The 25,267-nt window shown below is 39.8% G+C and overlaps 1 protein-coding gene across 2 annotated transcripts in view; it reads right to left on the reverse strand.

Annotated features, from left to right (window-relative positions):
- Nucleotides 1–25,267, reverse strand: part of LOC110839057 (M-phase inducer phosphatase) — an 84,499-nt gene that overhangs the window by 6,292 nt on the left and 52,940 nt on the right. Inside the window, exons 1-7 of one of the 2 annotated variants that reach the window (XM_022082866.2) lie at nt 9,925–10,079; nt 7,137–7,377; nt 5,220–5,540; nt 4,390–4,560; nt 3,826–4,084; nt 1,058–1,223; nt 286–495 (exon numbers count right to left, since the gene is read on the reverse strand). In XM_022082866.2, the coding sequence (XP_021938558.2) occupies nt 286–495; nt 1,058–1,223; nt 3,826–4,084; nt 4,390–4,560; nt 5,220–5,540; nt 7,137–7,377; nt 9,925–9,980 (1,424 nt within the window). In that variant the 5' untranslated portion in view covers nt 9,981–10,079. Of the gene's footprint in view, nt 1–285; nt 496–1,057; nt 1,224–3,825; nt 4,085–4,389; nt 4,561–5,219; nt 5,541–7,136; nt 7,378–9,924; nt 10,080–25,267 lie in introns of those variants that run through there. The other variant, XM_087357285.1, reaches the window with a different exon arrangement.

Consider the following 25,267-nt stretch of genomic DNA (forward strand, 5'->3'; position numbering starts at 1 on the left):
GAATGTTTTCTCGCATAACGCATACATACATTACAATAAAACATGTTGTACGGACCATTCGATGTTTAATACATGGTTTTAATGCTTTAAAATGGATGCTAACGTATATGATACATATCATAAAAGCTCGGGAATGCAAGATGCACACAACGAACGAAACAACGAAAGATCAAACCTAATGTATTATACAAATGTGTTGTGAATGACACTTTTTAAAATGTTTCTGTTTTGTTTATTGTTCAATATACACAGAAATTGAAACTTTAAGTACAATTGAGTACTTACAAACTGGGCCCACGCTCTGATGAGAATTCACAGTGGAAGATTAAAATGTTCCGCTTTCCACCTACAGATGTTTCATTTTCTTGTGATGAATCTCCAGTGTCTTGATTTTGTGCTGGTTGTTTGATGTCTACAAATTCTTTAAATATTTGTTCTTTGGTAAATATGTTTTTTGCCCCTTTGATGTGGCCTCCATCATATTCATATGGATACCTGAAATAAATTAAAAATTAATATATAATTTATACTCATTGTAATGATTATGATCATCAAAACTGACTGTGCAGATATAAATTATTTTTATGATATTTTCCCAAGTATGACACCTTACCGCCTAAAAAAATGATACTTAAAATCTAGTTAAGTGGTCAGCACCACACCCCCACTGTGCTTTACCCCTGGATAAAGGAGCCCCAGTACCCATTGGATAGGAGGCCGAGTGGTTCCCAGAGCCGGTCTGGATACAGAGACTAGAAAAAAAAATTCTTTGCTCCTGCCAGAGATTGAACCCTGGTCAGACACTATACATGCTCAAGTAGGAGAGTGGAAATAATTATAAGCGTACTGTAACATACACTGACATGCGAGTGCACCCACCAGCACAAACTCGGTGGTAATACTGTGTTCAGAGTGAAAACAGTTTCGTGTATCAGTAATATTGATTTAGCAAAAATAACATTATATTTTCTTATAAAATGAGGAGAGACAGACAGGCTACAAACCATATTCTTAGAAAAAGTATGAAATGAATTCACGAAGTCCAGAAAATCCTTACCGGCAGTCAACGATTGTGTAGGCTTCCACTTCTTCATTGAAATTTCCATTCAAAAGAGATGCTAAGGTATCTGCTGATATAGTTTTGAGATCTTGATGTCGACCTTCCATCAACGGTAAAATAAATGGCCTGCTAAAATCTCCTATTAGGTCTGGAATCTGAGTAGCTGTCAAGAGAATAAGAGAATTTTCATTTCTAAATTACAGGTACAGAGCATTCTATTATAGGAATGACAATGAAGAGAAGATACAAATAAGTACAAATGGGTAAACTATAAATAACTTTACACTATTCTGCTTATAACAAAGAATCTTCAACGCTGTGAGAAAATGCGACCTTCAGCAATAATTATATACCGTACTACACGATGCTGCAAAAGTCATGAACTTTGTGAAAGCTCGCACTTTGAAATGTTGCCTATTTGCTGGATTGTGTTAAAAAAAAAATGCAGGCAGACCACAAATCATTAGGTGGTTATCAAGAGGTAAAGATTTTAACTTTACACCCCTTGGATATGATGTGGCTTGTAAAATTTGAGGTTTTCACAGCGGCGAGTATGAAGATTTCTGTCTTCTGGATTGTTGCGCTGTGTAGTCTGGTCGATGTTTACCAACGTTTCAGAGGTCATACTGCCTCCGTCATCAGGGCGATGAGTATGAAGACTTCTGTCTTCTGGGTTGTTGCGCTGTGTAGTCTGGTCGATGTTTACCAACGTTTCTGAGGTCATACTGCCTCCGTCATCAGGGCGATGAAACGTTGGTAAACATCGACCAGACTACACAGCGCAACAACCCAGAAGACAGAAATCTTCATCGCCCTGATGACGGAGGCAGTATGACCTCTGAAACGTTGGTAAACATCGACCAGACTACACAGCGCAACAACCCAGAAGACAGAAATCTTCATCGCCCTGATGACGGAGGCAGTATGACCTCTGAAACGTTGGTAAACATCGACCAGACTACACAGCGCAACAACCCAGAAGACAGAAATCTTCATACTCATCGCCCTGATGACGGAGGCAGTATGACCTCTGAAACGTTGGTAAACATCGACCAGACTACACAGCGCAACAACCCAGAAGACAGAAAGCTTCATGATGTGGCTTGTTCTTCTATAAAACTTATCAGAAATATCTAATGAGTTCAACAAACTAAACACCTCTCTTCAAGGTCAAAATGCAACTATTTTCCAAGCATTTTGACAATGTTTCGCGATTAATCAAAAGGCAACACTTTAGAAAATTCTTCATGATAGTGAAATCACAAATGTCTGTCAAAATCAGTCTCTCCTAGAAAATTATAATGAATTTGAAGAAATTCCTCTAGTTCTGGCTGACCTCACTAATCTTGGGTGAAATTTTTTAAGAGTCGTGTTTCAGACCAAACTCTTTCTCCGCAGGAATGGATCCAAAAGCAATATGCAGTTAGCGAGAAGACAAGCCACCTCTCTACAAAATCCCAGAAATCCCTGATAAATGTTGCCTGCAATATCTTTTAAAATTAAATATGAAGCTCTGCCTCTTCCTGATTTTTTGGATTTATAACCAGAATGAACATGTAGAACTCTCATTACTAGCCACTTATGTATTACTATACCCCACAGAACACACCTGTGTAAAAAAATTCAGCAACAGTAATTAAATCAAAAGACTGTGACTGCCTTCAGCTTGATGGTGCCTTAAAAGTTACTATATCAATGATCCACCCTAGAATAAATCACCTACACTCAAATATGCAGGTCCATCCTTCTCACTAAGAAAGTAATCTAGAGTTTATATTTTAAATGTAAAACAATATACAGCATGCAAAATATTTTCTGCATCTCAATGGTGATGCCAGAAAAAAGTTTGGGAACGACTGCTCTACTTCGTAAAACAGTAGTTCCAAGTTTATGTGCAAGGTAGCACTGAATGCAGTATCCTGAATCACAAGTTGAGCTATACAGGCATACCTCATTTTATTGCGCTTCGCATATATTGCGTTTTTTTTTTTACAAATTCAAGGTTTGTGGAAACCCTGCATCAAGCAAGTCTATCAGCGCCATTTTTCCAACAGTACGTGCTCACTTTGTGTCTCTGCGTCACATTTTCGTAATTTTCGCAATGTTCTCGCATTGTTTTTTTTTTTTAGATATAATGCTATTGGACACTTAATAGACTACAGCAGTGGTCCTCAACGCGGCGCCCGCCAAGGCTTTTTTTGGGTGCCCACGTTGTTACGGAAAGAGGTTATACCGAATAATGAAGGCCGTTCAACCACGAACATTATAAAATCAAAGCACTGATCTCGACTTACTGACGCCCATCTTGACGATTGTTTGCGAGCAGCAACGTCATCCTACACTCCCAAATTTGAAAAACTGGCCGATGAAATGCAGTGCCAAACATCACACTAACTTCCCACTTTAATAATAATTGTACTTATAAAAGTACGTATTTTTGATCACGTGGTTTCTTGTATCTCTAAACGTCGTGTTGTTTTGTGCATTATTTGGTGTCCATATCTTATTTGTCCAGAGAAAGGAAAATTTGGCTTTGTTAATTAGTTGGTGCCCGCCACGATCTCATAAACTCTCAAATGTGCCCGTAGGCACAAAAAGGTTGGGGACCACTCAACTACTGTATATTGCAAACATAACTTTTATATGCACTGGGAAACAAAAACAATTTGTGTGGCTGCTTTATTGCGGTGGTCTGGAACTGAACTCGCAATATCTCCGAGGTATGCCTGTATTAAAAAAAAAATGTGTCGACTGCAGACACTCACATCTTAGCAGAGCCTTTTTAATGGTGGCTTCTGTTTCAGAGAAGCTTCGCTGGAGGTTGGGTGAGCTGGAAGTCAAAACATTCTCTCGGATAACATGTAATGAACTTGATTTCCGCCGTTTTGATTGAAGATGTCCGATATCGCACGGTGGGTCAGGACGCTTAAAGGCACGTAAAGTCTCCAGTTCAATCGGCCCGCTGGCATCCTCTTGTACGTGAGCATGCGCCGAAGCCGAAGGCTTGAACAAGCAATGACGCGCCTATATGGAAATGACAAAGAAATTCTTTAACACTACTTATTTTACGTTAGAAACTGAAACTTTCTTAAAATAATTTGTTTTTAAATATTAGACTGACTGGTTCCATATTCGTCTTCATACCAAGGCAAGCAAAGACCAGGACATGTGTACAGATCACATCTGGGGAAACGTTTAATCTAAAAAAATTAATGCTATTAACTTTCCATGATTCAGTTTTTAACAAGAGTTAAAATCATCACACACGATGCATTAAAATAGTGAACACAGAGGATTCTAGAATAAAGACATGCAGATAAAAGAATTACCCTGCTTGATGCTGGTGTAAGATTGTCCACTAGTGAAAGACTGCGTTGAAGGTTTGATCTCGGAATCTCTTCTTTTGGAGAACGTGACAGATTCGCGATTGTGTGGTGATCTCTGATGATAGGGCCTGAAAGGAGACTAGTGATTCCTGTAGGCAGATATGCAGTTTCTTCCTGAAATGCAAAGATTCACAACTTATTAAGAAATTCTCATGTTTTGTTTCTCACAAATACCTCTCTATTAGGACTGATAGGAAATTATTAGAAACTCTGCGTGGTGAATAAAAATTATGCACGACTAGGGCGTCCCAAGCCAGATTGGTCGAGGGGGAGAGGTCAACCTTGCGCCGTAAAAAGGAAGACGTTTCGAGACCTCGATCGAAGCCTCGGACAGACGGACCTAACAGAGCAGCGGAGGATAGGACCGAATGGAAGAGGATTGAGGAGGCCATGGATCGGAGAGCCATAGAAGAAGAAGAAGTATCCAATGCATATTTATTTCATTAAACATTCAAGGTAGGAACCCAGGTCCTGTCACTCATACCAGACACCAGTAAGTGGGAATGCAGGGAACTGCATTTATATTGTTCCAATACTTCTTAAATGCAAATTTAGAATTGGGTTAACACATAATTTTAATCGTTTCTATACTGTGGACCTAAGCCTAAACTGAACAAGGAAACCTAAAAGACAGAGCAAGAATAAGTACAGACTGATTAAAGAACATTTTCTGCCTTCAAAGATGGTAAACCTGCATTCCTATAGTTATCTTATTTAAAAAATATCTGAGGAAACTTATGGATACCCTCATCATACGCAAGAACGTGGCTTACCATTTTCTCAAGATCGAGAAGTTCTGTGAAACCATCGTCGACAGACTCACTTCCAGAAGACAGACTGCGAAAGAGAGGCGAGTTCGACTGACCACTGATTTTTTTTCGAGGAGAACAGATGGGAGAAATTTCCTTCTTTGGCGACTGTTCTGAAAGATGTCTCCTGGGAGCCAGACCATTTGGTTCCACAAATCGAAACCCAGACTTTGCTTCATCTTTATCCAAGAAAGCTCCATAGCCACTGTCTTGAGAGTTGGGGTCTTGGTCTTCCAGCGGCTGCCGTTGTCGCAGAGGACTCACAGTTTGCTTTAAAACTGCAAACTAAAGAACAAGCAAACTAATTAGAACTATGGCAGCAGAACCTAAAGGTTCAACACCACCCTAAAATTGATCTTAATATTATCTTCCCACCCCCTGCTTTGTCTTCAAAGTGTTCATTTTCCAAGAGGTTTTTCCGCCAGAATTCTGGACGCATTACTTGTCCCCCCGTGTCGTACCTAAATTCCAAGTCCATCCTTTAGTTCACTATCCAAATAATATGACGAGACCTGTACAAACCACAAAGTTCCTCAGTATACAATATCCTAAACAGCTTACTTATTAGCAAGGCTGTGGAGTCAGAAGCAATTTTAGGTGGAGTCGGAGTCGGTACATTTTTACTGTCGATATAAAATCTTAAGAAAATACCATTTTAACACTTTTGCTGCAGTATGAGCCACCAGTGGCCTCACGCTTAGGGAGATTCAACGACGCGTTGAGCAACGTGTTGTGGGAATAATGCTTTGTAACTTTGGCTACGGTACCTTAAGAATACAAACTGTCTACAAATCAACTGATTTCTGCAATAACCATTAGACGTATATTTAAATATAGGTTATAAGTCTAAAAAGGTAGCCTGATGATTAACGTAGTGGTGATGAAATCTCTTGTGGTGTCATTTACCAATTTAGTAGGTTTACCATTATTAATATATATTGAGCTTTTATGAAGGAGTCGGAGTCAGAGGTTTTAGTACCGACTCCACATCCCTGCTTATTAGGGCTTGAAATTTATTCTCCTGCAAAATAAGAAATAATTTTTCACACCTATACAAACCTCTTGACAAAAGAATTGTTTTGTATATCCTGATCTTAGGCAATTTGGAAAGTGAGATAGTTATCAAGATGAATAATAAGAAGCAATCGCAGAGTTTATTTTCCTCCTCATTTCACCATTTACCTCTTCCATTCTTAGGTATGGACCCCTTAAAACTGGAAGTAATTATCCTGCAATACACAAGATCTGCTATTTACAGAGTACAATGAGCGTAGGCAGGGTATGAATGTACATGCAAACATGAGATCTGTCTCGATGGTCAGCAGAAGAACTGTAATTAGAAACACATTTATTCAGTTTGTAACAGATCTGACTAAACCTCCTTTAGTTACTTCTGAACAGCCTTATTTGTTTAAAATGAATGTAAAAGGATATTGTTTATAATTTTCCAAGGACAAGCAATAATTTCCAAATGAAGCTACCAAGTTTCAGAAACTGCTAGTAATTCGTGTTTAATTCCTAGAAGGACAGAAACTTTTTGTCTTTAGCGTTGCATTCAGTCTTTGGGACCTGCCCAGCTTCCAATTCAATGAGTATTACGGACTCCTTCCTCTAGGGTTGATAGCTAGAAATTTTCTGTGTCAAAGAAAATCTTACCTTAGTTAAGCGGCCCATCCACGTACGAGTCCGGCTCGGGTTCCATTCAGCCAAACTCATTTGTGGGTGGGGTGTCACGAGCAGAGTATGTGTGCTGAAATATATCCGAGCCCGGCTCACGAGTCAAGCTCGCCGAGCCAGACTCGTACGTGGATTGGCCGCTTTACGGCGTATAAATTCAAAGTACTATTAGCCTGTTTCTGTTGGAAAAGTTCTTATTCTCACCTTAGAAGGACTCGTGATCTGTTTGGGTGGGCTGCTGCTGCTGCTATGTTGTGAAAATGGAAGAGCGTCGATCTCTGGCGTGACTCCACAGCCCATGTTCTCTTTGTCATGAGTTGTACTGCACTTGTCAAAGTTGTGGGGTGATACGGCCGGGGTCACATTAATACGGCGAGAGAATCCTCGCGATCGGCTCAGATTCCCTCCATTTGAATTCGACAGTCTGATGCTGTTCTTTAACAATCTACGAAACAAAACATTTCATATAAACAGCAGCTCATATATCCAGTCACATGCGCACATTTAAAGCAGTGGTTCCCATAAAGCTCGCTAACTCCATTGAGTAGAGTTCTTGACAGACTAGCAGTTGCTAAGCTAGTCAAGAAATCCCCTACATTTCATGGAACATTATTTATTGCTGTGATCACAAGAGCGCGGACCCTATCCAAGGCCAGATGAGTTCAGTCCATGCACTCACGCCCTATTTTAATATTATACTCATCTCATTTTTTTTTTCTACAGCCCTGAAATGGGCACCAACAGAAACTCCTCACTTTCAACCTCAACCTTTCGAACACTTTTCTGTATTAATAATGGAACATACACGATCTTTCTAAAAAGGCATTTCAGTTTTAACTACAAAGATGAGAATGACTGTTCTAAAGAATCTGAATTTCATCACAACTATACAGCGATAGAAATAGACTACTTTTTTTGGAGATAACAGTGCCACCTACTAGGAGTAGAAAGCACAGACTATTAAATTCCACATAAAAAAACAGGACTACAACGTGAGAAATGAGAAGCCAGTTCAAGTGCTTCGTGTATGTACTGCAGTTGTATGCGTCCACGATATATCACACGGATGTGGTTTGTGGTGGCAGAAGGGGCTTGGTAACCTACTAAAAAAAAATGTACTGAGCCACGTAGATCCAATCTACAATTCCCGAAGATCCGTTTCAATATTAATACGGGAAAAAGTTTGAGTTACTGTGTAACATCCGCAGACTGAATCAAATGACGACTAATGAAAATGAGATTTCAGGTCCTCAGGGCGACGAGTATGAAGACGCCTACGCTTCTGGGATGTTACGCTTCCACAATTAATGACTCATCACCTTGAAGATGGAGGCAGTAAGCACCTCTGAAACGTCAGTCAATGTCTACAAGACTATACGGCGCAACATCCCAGAAGACAGCCATCTTATTTTTATTCGATGTTTTATACCAGTTTTTCTGTGTGAATAATAACAAGTATAAATGTTAAAAAAATGCTATGCCTAATACTTTTCACTAAATCATGACTGAATTTTTCAGAAATTTTGATTTCTGAAAAAGGAACAATACTGCATGGAATATTCTCAGACATACTTTCAGCACCACTGTGTGACCATCACCCACAGCCATAAATACCAAAAGACGCAGAAAAGAAAGTATGCGGTTTGTGTTATGTTTCCATGCATCATCCGATTTATTTTTCTTCCAACACCATCCGAATAAATAAACGATCTAATGTTCTACACATTCTACGATAACGCTTCTTATATGCATTCAAACACATACTTGTAATACTTACTGTACATGTCCAAGACTGGTACTTGAACAATGTTACACACCAACCCAAGGTCACTCACTATATGTTAGTGATAGGTAACCGAATTGTTCTGTTCTCTGTAAACTATTTGGGTTTTACAGTTTAAAACCTGTGTTTTAAACAAAACTCAAAAATGTTGTGATATGTCCCTAAACTCACCCTGGAAAAATCTGCATCTCTTTGCCAAATAATAACCTTATGAATCGGTCGTTCTAACATTTTGCAACAGAATGGCATTGCACTAACCCTGGTCAACGTAAGTGTCATTCTCTATTTGTATATATCGTGTGTATGGTGACTCAGAAGTAAATTCTTGTTCAGACAAATGAATCGCTCACGAACAACCAGCACAAATTCCTGTATTTACTTGCATTGTTAACACCGAAATAACTCGATTGTTGTTCTTGAATGAAAATTCTAGTTCACCGCGCAGAATATACCGCAAGATCTACTTTCCTGGTGTTCAATCATATTTTATGATCCCTAACTCGCGAGTGTTTTGTTTGCACAGGGCAGAACTCAAAGCGAGGGAGGGGTTTATGGTAAAAGCACAGGCACTTCCCTTGGCGGGACTAGAATTCACTGCTCCCGGGCTCGATCGGCCCTACCTTAAACCACCAATCGGCTTTAAATAAAACACTAGAAACGTAAACAACTTACTGATAATGTTAAAAAAAAAAAGACAAACTATGAAACTGCACGTCAATAATGAACGGGAAATCTAAAGTAGTACTTAAAATAACACATTTTATACACATAAACAACATATAAAAATTAAAATAATCACTTGTCTCTGATTAATTACGAAAGCTGCTAAGTGTTAACACGTATACATTGACTTTGCTGGGCTGTATAGAAGTACATACACATAGGTGGCAACGAATCAGCGAAGTCTTTTGTTTCAGTGCATTGTTCCCATAAAGCAGTATATAAAAATGAAAATTAAGTAATGTTGTACAACAGCGACAGATAATATAATTACATGTCTTTGTTTACTACAGGTATATAATACCACTCCACGTACCGCAATCTTAAACTGTGTTGTACATATACAATCATCCAACCAACACCACTTATTGTATGGATAGATAATGCTGACCTTAGGGCAGTATAGAAACATTTACAATTTTCAAGTTATAAAGCAATGGCAGCCATACACACAATGCTAAGAAATGCACGATTATCTGTGATTTTTACCTGGAGCAGGTCTGGCAAATCTCGCAGCAGTCCGTAGAGACCGTATCCCACAACATGACAATCCCCTTACAATGCCACCTTCCCGCAAATACGTTTGACTAGCCAATAACACTGTTCGCGCAGAGACCGGGGACCCTCACTCCGTGAGATACCACAGGGCACTGAGCTACGAACTGACAGCCAGCCGCCAAAATACCACAGAGCGTCGACACGGATGAAAAAACATACCCAAAAGCGGCAACCAATGAGAAACATGTGCGCTTACAAGACTAACCAATCATGAAAGACTACCAGCTGTTCGGCGGCAAGTACACAAGTACCCACCCTTACAGGTCAGATACTGCAATGCTTTTTGAAACGAAAAGTACGTATGACCTGACGAGTCTGACTATCAGAGTGTTCAAAAGCAAATGCTTAAAATTAAAATGGGGTGTGGTTAGGAACGCTTTAGTGTGATCACGTTTCTTGCCATAGGGCTATAGAAAAGGGGCAGAAACAAAAGTGGGGAGGGAGCAATAACCTCTAGTCAAACACATTCTTTACAACCACAATGCTGCATTCCGGAGTTCGTACCCCACCAAAATTTCAGGACATTTCCGACGTCAGTGGTCTTATCTGAGATACAAAAATGATAGTCCCTTTTGTTTTTCGACTTTTGTTCAAATGACGCCACCACAATTGTTATATTTTCGGTACAACATATCTACAATTCTGAATTCTTAATTCGAACTTAAGTCTAGGTCCAAATGCGGATGACAAAGGTCAGAGGAACCTGTCACTGATCACTATCATAAACATAAATAAACCTAGTTCACACCCTCGATTTATCTACAATGCATTTTAATAATTTCCAAGTGGGCTCTTCACTTCAGATTTTAAAGTCTCATTAACTGAAGACAACTCGCATACACGACACAAACTAATTCGTCCTCTTTATTTATGAATGTAAAACAGAAAAAAAATCTAAATACGAATTTAATAGGTACACAGACATGTTCGTAACATTTTAAAATTTCTTTTCGTCATATGTCATCCACGTTAACAAATGTTACTGTATCGAGTTTTCTGTCTTTACGCCAACAGTATAGTCCATTTGTGGTCATTATAATTTCCAAAACATCCAAATAAATAGGGAAAACCCACGGATATCAATTTACATCAACTCCAAAACATCCCCATCTCCTACAATTGTGCATTATCACCACCGAAATCAACGTCATACATGGAGAAAGCTACAAATGTGACACACCACACAGATATATTCAGTAGATTCAATTGAAGAATATGATAATACAGAACTGCCTTCTTCAGGGCGATCATCTAAAACATATGTAACTGGGCAGAAAGTTATGAAGGGTGGAATGATGTTTCCACATTCGGGGAACAGAAACGCAGAAACGTGAGAATTTACCAAGAAACGAGATCACACCTTACCACACACTAGACGGGGCATGGCAACTAGCAGATGTCTTTGTGAGGTATCACCTTACAAGTTTTGTTAAGTGGGTTTGGATTGTTTTCTGCGGTGTAACAGTTGGTAACACCCAAAGAAGCCACAATCATAAGTTCGTCGTCACTAAAACAACAGATCACTACTGGACACCATTTTAAGCCAGTCAAATCTAAACTCACGTACATAGAACCAAATTCCTAAGACACACTTTATTATCACATTCCCAACTACGTCTTACAAATAGCCTCTTTCCATGGTTTTAGACTAAATGTTTCTGAGCAGCTCCTATGTCCCGAAACTATGTACCATGTAAGCAATCATTCCATAATCTACTTAAATGATGGGTTTGCAAATACAAGCAACAGCGAAACTCAGCGTCTAGCCACCAGACCTCACTTGCCTGGCCCGGATTTTGACCTTCTGGGGCTCTAAATTGTGTCAAAGTTTAAGAGGCCCCAAAAATATCGAAAGTTCGAATTTACGTAATTCTGACTGACGGTAATATTAAAAAAAACACGAAATTCTAATGTGGATAAAAGTACGATATTAGCACTGAGCGTCTTCTGGGTTGTCGGGTAGACGTTTACGGACGTTTCAGAGGTCCTTACTGCCTCCATCATCAGGGCGATGAGTGCAATGGAGACAGCAGCAAAGGCCTCCGAATCGCTGGTAAACTTCTTCCAGACTATACGGTACTACAACCCAGAAGACAGCCATCTTCGTACTCACCGCTCAAATCCTACTAAAAAAAACAGTTTTGCACAATACATTAATTTAAACATTAAAACATTTTAAAGCATTTTCGCCCCCCCCCACCCACTCATATCGTGACGTCCTAAGCCCTTTATGTAAGTATAGCACTGCTTATACTTGTTGACAAGAAACTTTAAAACTGTTTTCACTTTCAACTCATCGTATTTCGAGATACTCCAAAGAAAGTCTGACATTACTGTTTCCTTCAGAAGCTGACAGTCGCTCAGCTATGAATTTCTCACCTTTTCCTTCAAGTCACCCTTCTTGATTTTTTCATCCTAATCCCAGGGGAAAAAATTAGTTTCTTATTAGGCCTATATACATTTCCTCCTTCTCCTCAGTTACAAATATTCTCCTTAGCCCGTGTTCTCAACATCCTTAATCTACGTTGTCACTTGAAGTTGAGAGAAGATGTTTCACATCAACACAAAACAACAGATAACACATGTTTTTACACATTTTAAATATTTACGTGTTTCTCCCCCACGTTCTAGTCTGAGCGAATAACACCTTATGAGAACATCCATACTATCCGTTCGTCTGCGGTTTTCGTGAATGTAATCTTGATTTGTTGCTGTTTCCAAATATTTGTCTCATTCCCGACTTAGTTACTAGATTTTTTAGGCTAGAATGAAATGATTTTTTTTATTAAAAAAAACGCCTATTACCTTCGCCTGTCAACAGCTCGGAAATCGCGTTGCGGATTTTCATGAAAACCGATATTTTGGTGTTTTATTACAATTTATCGACACTCTTTTCATTTTTGTTGAGCTCGGACAACAATAACGGGCACTTATAAACAACTACGCGCGTTTCTGTGTGCATCTCAAGTCAAATTCAGCGAAAAATATTTCCAACAAAAATAGTTTTTAAACCAAAACTCATTTCCGTAACAGCATAGGAAAAGCACTGGCTTCTTAATTTGTTAAATTATAATTCCATCCAGCATTCTGATGACGAGACATACGCATTCCACGCCACTTTCCCGCGAATAAAGTGAATTCCAGGCGAAGTCCCTGACCCAAAGCGGCTTCGTGGGAGCAATGCTCTTCACAGCGCAGGTCGCTTGTAACTCGGTGTACTAAGGTAAAAGAACCTTACAACACGAAGTTGTCAAGGTTACAAGAGTTCTGCAGTGGCGTGCACAGCCCCTGAAACTTCAATAACTAAAGTAACTACTGGTTTAAAAACAAGTACCTGGACAAATTCCATGGTACAGGACCTTCTTAAGCAGCTAGTGGCTACTCAGACGGTCAAGAAGTTGTCTTTTACGGAAATATAACACTTTACCACCGCGAACACGAAAGTCAGCCACTGGATCTTAACATGAGCCAACTGAATCATTTCATATATTCAAAAGAATTAATTTTAATATTATCCAGGTTTACTAAATGGTCTCTTAACTTATTATGAAGGTAAATATTTTAAAATAATTTCTCAACATCCATGTTTAATATATATATCTAGCCCATGCCAACCTTTCCTCCAATAAAATTTAGTAAAAAGTACAAATTATGAATCTCCACATGCAACTTTCTCCGTTACATCGTCCTAGCAATAGAAGCAGTAATCACCTCTGAAACGTCGATAATCTTCTACTATACTATACGGCGCAACATTCCAAAAAAAAAAAGGCCTCTTCATGCTCTCGACGTTTGTGACCCTTTGTGTTATAATTTTTAGGTAGACGCCAACGTTTCGGATGAATATACTACCTCCATATTCAACTCTGAAGACGGAGACAGTACGTTCCACACGGCGTCGCAACCCAGGACAACGTCCGAATATAAGTCCGAAAAATGTTTATATTTGGACAAAATAGTTTAGAATTACATGCATCGCTGCCTCTCACAGAATCTCTTTCATCTTAACCTTCATGCAAAGATAATCAGAAAAACGTTGCCAGATATGGGACCAGAGCAGCAAGGGACAGGTTCTGCACCACCAACAAATGGCAACGTTGCTTACTCCGTCACGTTTCTCATTGTCCAATGATACGTTGACAAATTGATGTTATTGACACAGTAAGCGCAGTTCAATCATTCGTACTTTAGTGCAGTGTTTGGTTTACCTAAATTCCACGGACTGTGATACTGATTTGGAAACTCCCGGACCGTCGGCATTAACTCAAGTGGGAGAAAAGAAAAGTACCCCTAAAGTAAGTAGAATTGTGTTGTGCGTTTCTCAAACATTTGAGACGTTTCACAATTAACAAGAATTTGAGTCTCTCTCAGATTCTTACTTCTGAATACAGTGGTTTAAACGGATCCACAATCAAAAGAATTTGCAAAGGAAATCGCCAACTTATCAAACTCCTCTGGAAAAAAAAAATTAAAATTGCAAATCTCTCAGATTCTGAAAGACACACGAGACGAACTGTAATGAAATTTTGCAACGCTGGTTGAGTATCCACCCACAATAAAGATGTCGGGAGACGGCAAATACTTATCTTATCCTGGCACTGTCAAATAAGTGAGACAAATCCCCCCAAAATTCAGGATTAAAATTCAAAAATGCGACGGAAGGAAATTTTCACTTGAAAAACAAATATTTCTTCGGAACGTGAATGAAATACGAAATTCAAGTGATGGAGGGAAGTTGGGTCTCCTAGAGCCATTCACAAAGTTTTATTTAACAGAATTTAAACTTAAGTGTTGGGTTGGAGGTTCCTACTGGAAAAGGGGGTAGAATTATGCAGGGTCGGCGAAAACAGGATTCTTGGAAGTCGTTATGATGATCATCGTTCAGAAACAAATGACAAAATATTTATGTTTCTGCAACCAATTTGTGAATTTACTGGAAGAATATTACTAATATGGATAACGCCGAGGAATCATTCCGTTCATATAAATAAACCGCCGATAACAGTATCAACAAAATCTGATATTATGGTTGCTGATAGCAAAGTAGCGTTGGTTTCATATTTCGGCAAAATACTGGCTCAAATCTTAAGAAATCAGTTGCCAATATAACCAGATCGAACTAATTTGGGCACAAATGAAACGGAATAGAACAAAAAGTGATAGTGGAACCACGGTTCCGGAGAATTTGACGTAAATACGTCTATACGGAAAGGAAGTTTATATATTGGCTTTATTCTAAATATTTCCTTTATACACGCTTTACAATTGCGTAAAGTTTGATTAAGACTTTGATTATTTAACTAGAATTAGTTACGCTTAAGATGGGTCTGTGGTAGATGAAATATGTTATAAAATTTGTACACTTTAGAGTATCAACATTTCGTGCAAACACCATATCTATACAAGATTTTGATCTAGGATTTGACATCAACATTAAGCCAAACGTTTCCTCCATAAATGTGACAAAGCTTTGATTTTCCTCCTTCTTTAAAACAATGTTAAAATCTCCTGTCAATATTATCGGCATTGTATTAGGATCTTCAGTGGCCACAACTGAAAACATCTTTGTATAATTTCTCAAATGACTCAAAATAAATCTCTTACAATCATCAATAGGTGTGTGGTTACAAATATACAGGGTTACAATTAAAACTTCTTCACCATTGACCATACACTCTGCCGCACAAATATCACCTCTGTTTTTATGGAGTCTTCTAGCATCAATGTCATTCATCTTGTACATAGTATGACACAACAATAGATTTCTTAATAATTCTTATATAAGATAAGCACCTGTGATATTGTAAAACGTTTTTACCAGCACAAAATTATCTACTCCACGACGCACTTCTTCTAAAAGCTCAGCTCTTTCCGCAATAATGAAAGTAATGTAACACAACAATGCCGAGTAAACAGACGATGTTCTCTAGGTAACCATTGTTATCGGATCTTTTTCGTTACACGTTTTTGCCGAATGACCCTTCCTTATAGACGTATTTACGTCAAAAATATTTTTTTAAAATAAAGAATGTTCAATATTTAACCAATGATGTTTTGGACCACTTACATACTAATAAACTGGAAAAAAATGTGGTAAACACACAAAGACTGTAGCAAGAGAGTTTAAAAAACTCAGGAGCCAGATTACAGAAAACAATAATTATATATCCGGCAGAAGACACTAGTTCGGACAGCGATAACTGTGAAGAACAGTATACCCGAAAAAGCAGCTGGGAAAAGTTACGTTCACAAATATACAAATGTATTGCTATTTTACATATTGTTTCCTTAATTATGTCCACAATGGGGAATCAGCCCCAAGCTTTAACTGCGGTGTCCGCGGCACGCCACTGTACGCAAAGTGGAGTTTGCGGCTAAACGATAACTCGATACAGGATGTAACGTCACTGCGAAAGCTTGACAACCAACAGCAGAAACAAAACATACGGTCAAACACCATTGTGTAGCTCCCAAGAGTGGTTTACTATATAACTAAGTCTTTAAGAAGGCAACGAAAGAGAGAAGTTGAATTATTATATTAATTAAATTATCTTTTGAAGAGACAATATCTGAGGAAAAATATATCTTGTACGTATTCGGTCCTTTCCTGAATCTAAAACAACGGAATGCACTAAAAAAAAGCCACTTGCCATGCATAACGTGTCAGGACACAGTAAATTTAAGTTGCAGGTTTCAATTTTAAAACATTCGATGCTCTAAGCCGTATACGGTGAGGGTAGTTAATCCCTAACCCTTAACCACCAGGAAAAATGTTATGACACAAAAATAGACCTTCGTGATTTCTTCGGCCAAATTTAACTACAGTTAAACATTTTATGATGAAACACCCAACATATTTCGTCTGCCCTGAAGATGGAGACAGTACGCTTCTCCGAAACGTTGGCATCTACCGGCTAGTCCACAAGACGCCAACACCCAAAATAACATCAACATCGTCGCCTAACATTTATGTCCATTATATAACAAACTTCACTTTGTAAATTTATTCTTCAAAACCACCTCAGTGAAGTCCTACATGAGGCTACAGGCTGTTCAGAAAATGTGATTACTCCAAAACACATTTTGCCATAATAGTTTTATGTCTCCGCCAAATAAATTAAAATAAACACAGACCAGGAGCCGAAGTAGTGGAATCACTAAATTTAATAGTTAAAACATATTTACACGATGTTTAATCTCGCCTTTTAGAATTTATCAATGTCACGTGGTGAAGCTGTAATTCATGTGACATACAAAATATATTGCGACTTTGTGATTTCAATTCGATTTCAACAAATGAATGACAATAAATAAAATGCACAGATATCCTTCCATAAAAGTTTGCAGACCTAAATGAAAAATTCCAGTAAAACATCGCCGAATCCGACTTAAAGTTCCGAACAAATAAAGTGTTTCTGAATTACGAAATTTGAACGGCTAAATGGATGCTGGAAAACTTGTGTTTCTTCTCGATATATGTAGGCATACGATCTGATCGTCGATTTATCGATCGTGCAATGTTTACAAAACTTAAAACAAACATTTTCATTCGACGCCGTAAAACAAAAATTTAAATAACAAACAAATATTTGAAGATATCCGTCTTCTGGGTTGTTGCGCTGTGTAGTCTGGTCGATGTTAACCAACGTTTCAAAGGTCATACTGCCTCCGTCATCAGGGCGATGAGTATGAAGATTTCCGTCTTCTGGGTTGTTGCGCTGTGTAGTCTGGTCGATGTTAACCAACGTTTCAGAGGTCATACTGCCTCCGTCATCAGGGCGATGAGTATGAAGATTTCTGTCTTCTGGGTTGTTGCGCTGTGTAGTCTGGTCGATGTTAACCAACGTTTCAGAGGTCATACTGCCTCCGTCATCAGGGCGATGAGTATGAAGATTTCTGTCTTCTGGGTTGTTGCGCTGTGTAGTCTGGTCGATGTTTACCAACGTTTCAGAGGTCATACTGCCTCCGTCATCAGGGCGATGAGTATGAAGATTTCTGTCTTCTGGGTTGTTGCGCTGTGTAGTCTGGTCGATGTTTACCAACGTTTCAGAGGTCATACTGCCTCCATCTTCAGGGCGATAAGTATGAAGATTTCTGTCTTCTGGGTTGTTGCGCTGTGTAGTCTGGTCGATGTTTACCAACGTTTCAGAGGTCATACTGCCTCCGTCATCAGAGTATGAAGATTTCCGTCTTCTGGGTTGTTGCGCTGTGTAGTCTGGTCGATGTTAACCAACGTTTCAGAGGTCATACTGCCTCCGTCATCAGGGCGATGAGTATGAAGATTTCTGTCTTCTGGGTTGTTGCGCTGTGTAGTCTGGTCGATGTTAACCAACGTTTCGGAGGTCATACTGCCTCCGTCATCAGGGCGATGAGTATGAAGATTTCTGTCTTCTGGGTTGTTGCGCTGTGTAGTCTGGTCGATGTTAACCAACGTTTCAGAGGTCATACTGCCTCCGTCATCAGGGCGATGAGTATGAAGATTTCTGTCTTCTGGGTTGTTGCGCTGTGTAGTCTGGTCGATGTTAACCAACGTTTCAGAGGTCATACTGCCTCCGTCATCAGGGCGATGAGTATGAAGATTTCTGTCTTCTGGGTTGTTGCGCTGTGTAGTCTGGTCGATGTTTACCAACGTTTCAGAGGTCATACTGCCTCCGTCATCAGGGCGATGAGTATGAAGATTTCTGTCTTCTGGGTTGTTGCGCTGTGTAGTCTGGTCGATGTTTACCAACGTTTCAGAGGTCATACTGCCTCCGTCATCAGGGCGATGAGTATGAAGATTTCTGTCTTCTGGGTTGTTGCGCTGTGTAGTCTGGTCGATGTTTACCAACGTTTCAGAGGTCATACTGCCTCCATCTTCAGGGCGATAAGTATGAAGATTTCTGTCTTCTGGGTTGTTGCGCTGTGTAGTCTGGTCGATGTTTACCAACGTTTCAGAGGTCATACTGCCTCCGTCATCAGAGTATGAAGATTTCCGTCTTCTGGGTTGTTGCGCTGTGTAGTCTGGTCGATGTTAACCAACGTTTCAGAGGTCATACTGCCTCCGTCATCAGGGCGATGATCGCCCTGATGACGGAGGCAGTATGACCTCTGAAACGTCGGTTAACATCGACCAGACTACATAGAGCAAGAACCCAGAAGACAGAAATCTTCATACTCATCGCTCTGATGACGGAGGCAGTATGACCTCTGAAACGTTGGTAAACATCGACCAGACTACACAGCGCAACAACCCAGAAGACAGAAATCTTCATACTCACCGCTGTGAGAACCTCAAGTCTTACAAACAAATATTTGTTTGAGCACCATCAGTTTAAATCACATTGCTACAAGTCTATTTATAAGACAAACAGGGTCGTCCTAACTGACTTAAAAGGTCGCGTGCCTTATTGATTTTTAAGTAACTTAAGAACGTAAACAGAAAAGAATTTGGGCTCAGCCTATTTTAAGAAATGTGCATCATCAGTAGTGACACACTTCTTACAAATTTGAAGACGATGTGAAACAACTCCGTGATCTGAAGGTTTCTGACGGTGGCTCGTTATAACAGGTACAACTGTTCCTTTGACATGTCCATAGCCTACATTATAAATCTACAATGTTATGCAAGCAGGATTTTGCTTCCGTCTTCAAGTAAAATGGGGAAAAGAACGCCTATCTTTTGAACCCCCTGGATGGTCCTGTCTCAAGACACGGCCATGTCTGAGACGGAACAAGAATCAACCTTCTGAAAGGTCGTAGTTTTACAATTTTACAGGCCAGAAGATGGACATAGTCCAAAAGACCAATTTTACACACATCTGTGATGTTTTATCAAATTTGTTTTAACAACCGATGTATCGTAATTCAATCACACAAACCTGTACACAACTAAAATCATCAGATACAGCGGTATGTTTTATTGCATAACAAAATTATATCAAACCCTTATAAAACCCGACATACGACGTCTTTTTCTGACACCATCTGAGGTTCGTGTTGTAAGTGTTTGCTACTGAGAGTCGAAATAATAGAAACGCCTGATGATGGCAGGTTAGAGACCTAAACATGTCGTGTGTTACTTGTGACTATATATATATGATTATTTAAAGACGCCTTATCAACAGCAATGACTGAATGACAATTATTATAAGCGCTAAATAGGTATCACCGTCTCTTTTAAGATACCATCCAAACATTTTCCGGGAAAGCCTGAGAAAAGCAGGAAAACGTCTCTGGTTATTTGGTCTCTGTGACGAAATTTGAACACGTAACCTAACCTAAATAAGAAGCAGCAAGCAAAACACTGGTCCAAAATACACGGATTTCATCATGTGACTTCGGTGAAACCCGCGTATACCTCGATGCAGTTCACATTTCCTAAACCACGACCCACTACCCTAATAAAAGACCTGATATTGATTATGTGACCCCGGCCACTTCCCTTCCTGCCTCCCACGGGCCCGAGTTGAGTTCCCGCCATCTGCAGGCTAAGGGAGGGGCGGCAAGCTTTTGTTGTCCATGGGAAAGTTGGAGGGTGTAGACCGGGTGAATCCCTCCCATGAGCCAAGGATGCTGTTCTAGCCCCTCTGCTGAACTCATCAAGCGGGAGAGAAGACAAGACCCGGTGTTTCGGTGACCCAACTTTATTCCCACATACGGAGCACCAGATGAATTTCTACACATGACCAAAAACAGCACGACCATCATCAGGTCCTGGGAAGCTAGAAACGCAAGTCCACGGAGAACAGCGCTCATTGACAAGGCGACAGTCGCCCAGATGGTCAAGAAATCACACATCTTGAACGGAATCCGAAGACTCATTAACGTACCCGCGCCTGGACCCTATTCTGAGACACACGAATACAAATCATACCACCACACCCTATTTTAAGCTCTACTTTAATATTTTCCTTCCATCTAAGTGAATATCTAACCAAAGGTCTATTCGCTTCAGGTCATCGGAATAAAATTTTGTGCAGCTGTAGGCAACCGACAAGGGGTGGTCCTCCAGCTTGGAGTGTTGGGCGAGGGACTCAGAAATTCACCGTAAAATTCCAGCTATATTACGGAATTTTGTACAGGGCCTATGACTTGGACGGATGTTTCGGATGGACACAAACAATATGTAATCTGGAACCTGGAATGTCAGGAGTTTATTTTGGTCACGTTTCTTGAAAACATTATACAGAGAACTGTCACGATATGATTTAGGGAAACACAGGATAGAAAGGACGAGGCTGGCATTGAACCACCAGAGACGCATACATTCTTCAATGAAAATTGAAACGATAATCATAACTTACCAACAAAAATTATACGACACAACGTAATCATATCAGCAGTTAAGGGGCCTGAAGATGTTATGTTAATACCGAAACATGTTGCCAAAATAATTTAAAATTTTCTAAGTTTTTTGAAGGCTTCGATTACCATATAAAAGGCTGAGATTTTGATAAGATGTCACATAAAATACATAAGACGTCGGCGACGTTATTATTGTTCTATAAGTGCATGCACCAACAGATGCCAAATGTTGGGCCTTCATCTCAAATAGGGGACCCAACAGGGGTTCTTCCAGCTTCCGAGACGTCGCAATCTTACAATTTATGTTATGAACAAAGCCAAAAAGTACAATCTTACACATTATAATGCACAATTGTCAAAAACCTTTACACTCCAAACAATTTAAAAGTGTTTAAACGAAATGTACAGTAAGGTCTGTGCAGGTAAACTATTTGTTTGAAGCATTTACTATTTAGAACTGTCTGAAACAAAAGTACGCTCATAACCAAAGCTTTTAAAAGCTGCTTTGAAATATCCCATTATGAAAGCAACAGAAAACAAAGTAAGACTGGAATAGGACACGCCATCGTCTGTCATAAGCTAATGATCTTTATTTTGGGGGGGTGAAAACCAAAATATGGTAAAGAGAGACGCAAAAGTGCCATTAGATGCCAGTAAGGGAATTGGTCTGGAACTAAATACAAATAAAATAAAATTTATGTTCATGTCTCATGACCAAACGGAATAAGAAAAACATTATTTAGGAACGTAGCTGATAAATCACTAAAAATGTAGCAACGTTCAAATATTTCGTAAAGACTAAAAAATCAAAATTGGAGCAATCGAAAAACGACTCCACACAGAAGATTCCACTTGATAAACTGGCAGTCGCTCAGCCAATAAGAACAGTCTCCGCTTAAATAAAACCCGGAAATTCATTACCGTGTTAACACGAACCCACCACATGATCTTATCCTGAATCAGATTAACCAAGTAAGATTTTAGGTTCTCAAGGCGCCATGAAGTCCGGTAGATATTTATCGACGTTACAGTGGTGCTCGCTGCTTCCATCATCAGAGCAATCGCTGAAGTATTGATGCATCAGGCATCTCTGAAACGTCGGCAAACTTAACGCTAGCCTACACAGTGCAACAAGCCAGAAAGCAACCATCTTCAGATGAATCGAACCTAGAATCTTCCATCATGTTTCTTTAAGACAGATAAATGACCACCTAGATACAAATTTCATGCCTGAGGCCCTGTGGAACATTCCGTAACACATTTTATCGATATGTTTGTTAACCACGTCAAGATGGAAGCTGCCCATTGTCGGTTGTCCTCCGTAACTGCTTATTGAACACATTCAGAGCTACACTCCTTATCTGGAGACAGTGATCCCAATTCGCAACCTCGGAACACGGCATGCCGTTTAGAAATTGGTCCTGCAATATGATTGGTTTTAGTAATTTAATTTTCCTACACTCGTATTAATTTTTGTCGTCGAGTACAATTTTCCGGATTCATTACCAAATCAGAAAGAGAAATCTGTGGTTACAGACGACGGGACAGAGGAACAGGACAAGCAGATGTTACAAGACGAGGAGCTCGAAGAGAGGGGTGGCTACTCAAAAGATCGACTAAGGAAGGTACAAGGTGGTGTCTTGTCTATAGGAAGTTGGGGCACGCGCTACGCAGAGCTGCCGAACCGAAGTTCCTGCCAGCCAGTGGGTCCGTTTCCGAAATGGGAAGGGGGTTACGGCCTCACGGCGTCACAGTGGCGGTTCCCTTCGCAGACGAATTCCGTTGTTGAAACCAGCACAAATGACAACTAAGGCGGCTGGCCGTTCTCAACGAATATCTTATGTTAAAGACATACGATTATGTTTTAACATTTCTTGCAGTCTAACAGCGAACGAAGTATGGCCTTTTACACAGACAGATTCTTCACAAAGAGACAAGTAAAAGTAAAATGATAACCATGCAATTCAGTTATTTTGGGCATAATTCCAACACATTTCCGGGGCATTCATCAGATGCTGAGGTCAACACTGTGGCATTCATGCTTAATGGTAACACTGCCACCACGCCTAAGCAAAACACCCCTAATGTGTACAGAGGACATGAGGTAAAGCTTCAAGTACTCCAGACCTCGATAATGGACAAAGATAAATGATCAAGAAGATTTCTGTCTTCTGGGTTGTTGCGCTGGTCGATGTTTGTCAACGTTTCAGAGGCCATACTGCCTCCGTCATCAGGGCGATGAATGTGCCAATAGGGTGTGTGGGGCTAGGTTTATAGGAGCTGGACCGTGGATGGAGTAGCCTGATGAATTCATCGCCCTGATGACGGAGGCAGTATGACCTCTGAAACGTTGGTAAACATCGACCAGACTACACAGCGCAACAACCCAGAAGACAGAAATCTTTATACTCTGATGACGGAGGCAGTATGACCTCTGAAACGTTGGTTAACATCTACCATACAAGGCGCAACAACCCAGAAGACAGAAATCTTCATACCCACCGCTGTGAAAACCTCAAATCTTACATAAATGATCAACTTCATGTTTCAGCTCGGTACCCACCACAGAGTACATTGGGTAGGCCCCAATGCAGGTCTGGGAATTTAGAAATACCCGGCCAATCCGGGGCTCGAACTCAAGTCGTACGTTCACAAGAAGATACCTACGGGTATACCGGACAGGAGGCTCGGTGGCTCAATCACTGGTCGCCACTGAAGAAGAGAGTGTAATTTGCGCTTCAGCTGCAGTTTCTTAGGTGAGTGCAAATATAAATGTAGGTCCTACAAGGAATCAACGTGGGAGATGAGAAAGGCAGGAGGTCTTTAGAGGAGGGAAGAAATGAGTGTGTGTGAGTACAAGCAGCTGGCTGCAGCCCCAGCATCCTATGTGGTCTCTCCCGATTCACAATCTCACAACTCTCATTCCACACTGGCTTTCAAAGCAAAATAAATCCCGGCTTAATAATAGGCTACTGCAGGCTTAATCTCCAAAACTACTCAACGGATTTCGATTAAATTTGGCAATGAAGGTTGCCGAAAAGAGTTTATTTTTGGTTAATATTCGAATCTAACAGAAACTAAACGATACTTTAAAAAAGGCCCATCACATAAAAAACATATTCATGTGTGCATCCAATTGTTCACTTTTAACATCTTTATTTAATACTTTTTAATTACAAAGAATAAAAAGCACAGATTCCTAAGTTCTTAACTCTTTTTTCAGTATGAGTTTTACGTTACGTTTAACACAAATGTCTGATCGTGTAATTCGGACTAGCTGTTATAAATGTTTTGCCGTAGAAAGAAATGTCAGCCATAAGCTAATGGAGATGGATCTCCTCTCATGACGTTATCAAGGCTCCACCAAACGAACATAGGAAGAGCAAACGTCTATCCCTGAAATGGTAGCGTATTGAACTGTTTGAGAACACTTTCTGTCTCACATTAAGTTTTCAACAGCCTCCTAGAGTCTAGCCATATGACTCTGAATCTTCCTGTATTTGTGTATGCATATATTGTTGCACCACAGATTTACAATGTGGGAGGATGTGGTGGTGGCAAACTGAGAAACTATCCGAACATTTGTTTAAGAAACAGACAAAATCCGCTACTAATTACAGCCGCACTCAAAACCTAAAATCAAGCCCCAAACCGCCCGAAATCATATAAAAATCATAATTTCTAAACCACAACGTCTTATTTAATTAGGAATTAATGTGCAAGAACAATACATTCTTATCACACTGGTTTATTCTTACATTATTAAACGACTTTGTTTCAACTCGTAGATGTACAGTTTCGAAAACTGATAACAGAAATTTACAAAAGTTACTACACTGTAAGATTTGAGGTTTTCACAACGGAGAGTATGAAGATTTCTGTCTTCTGGGTTGCTGCGCTGTGTAGTCTGGTAGATGTTAACCAACGTTTCAGAGGTCATACTGCCTCCGTCATCAGGGCGATGATGAATCGCCCTGATGACGGAGGCAGT

This window comes from Zootermopsis nevadensis, unplaced genomic scaffold (assembly GCF_977971745.1).
Source record: "Zootermopsis nevadensis isolate Lab colony 2312 unplaced genomic scaffold, Znev_1.0 Znev_ptg000028l, whole genome shotgun sequence".
Taxonomy (NCBI): domain Eukaryota; kingdom Metazoa; phylum Arthropoda; class Insecta; order Blattodea; family Termopsidae; genus Zootermopsis; species Zootermopsis nevadensis.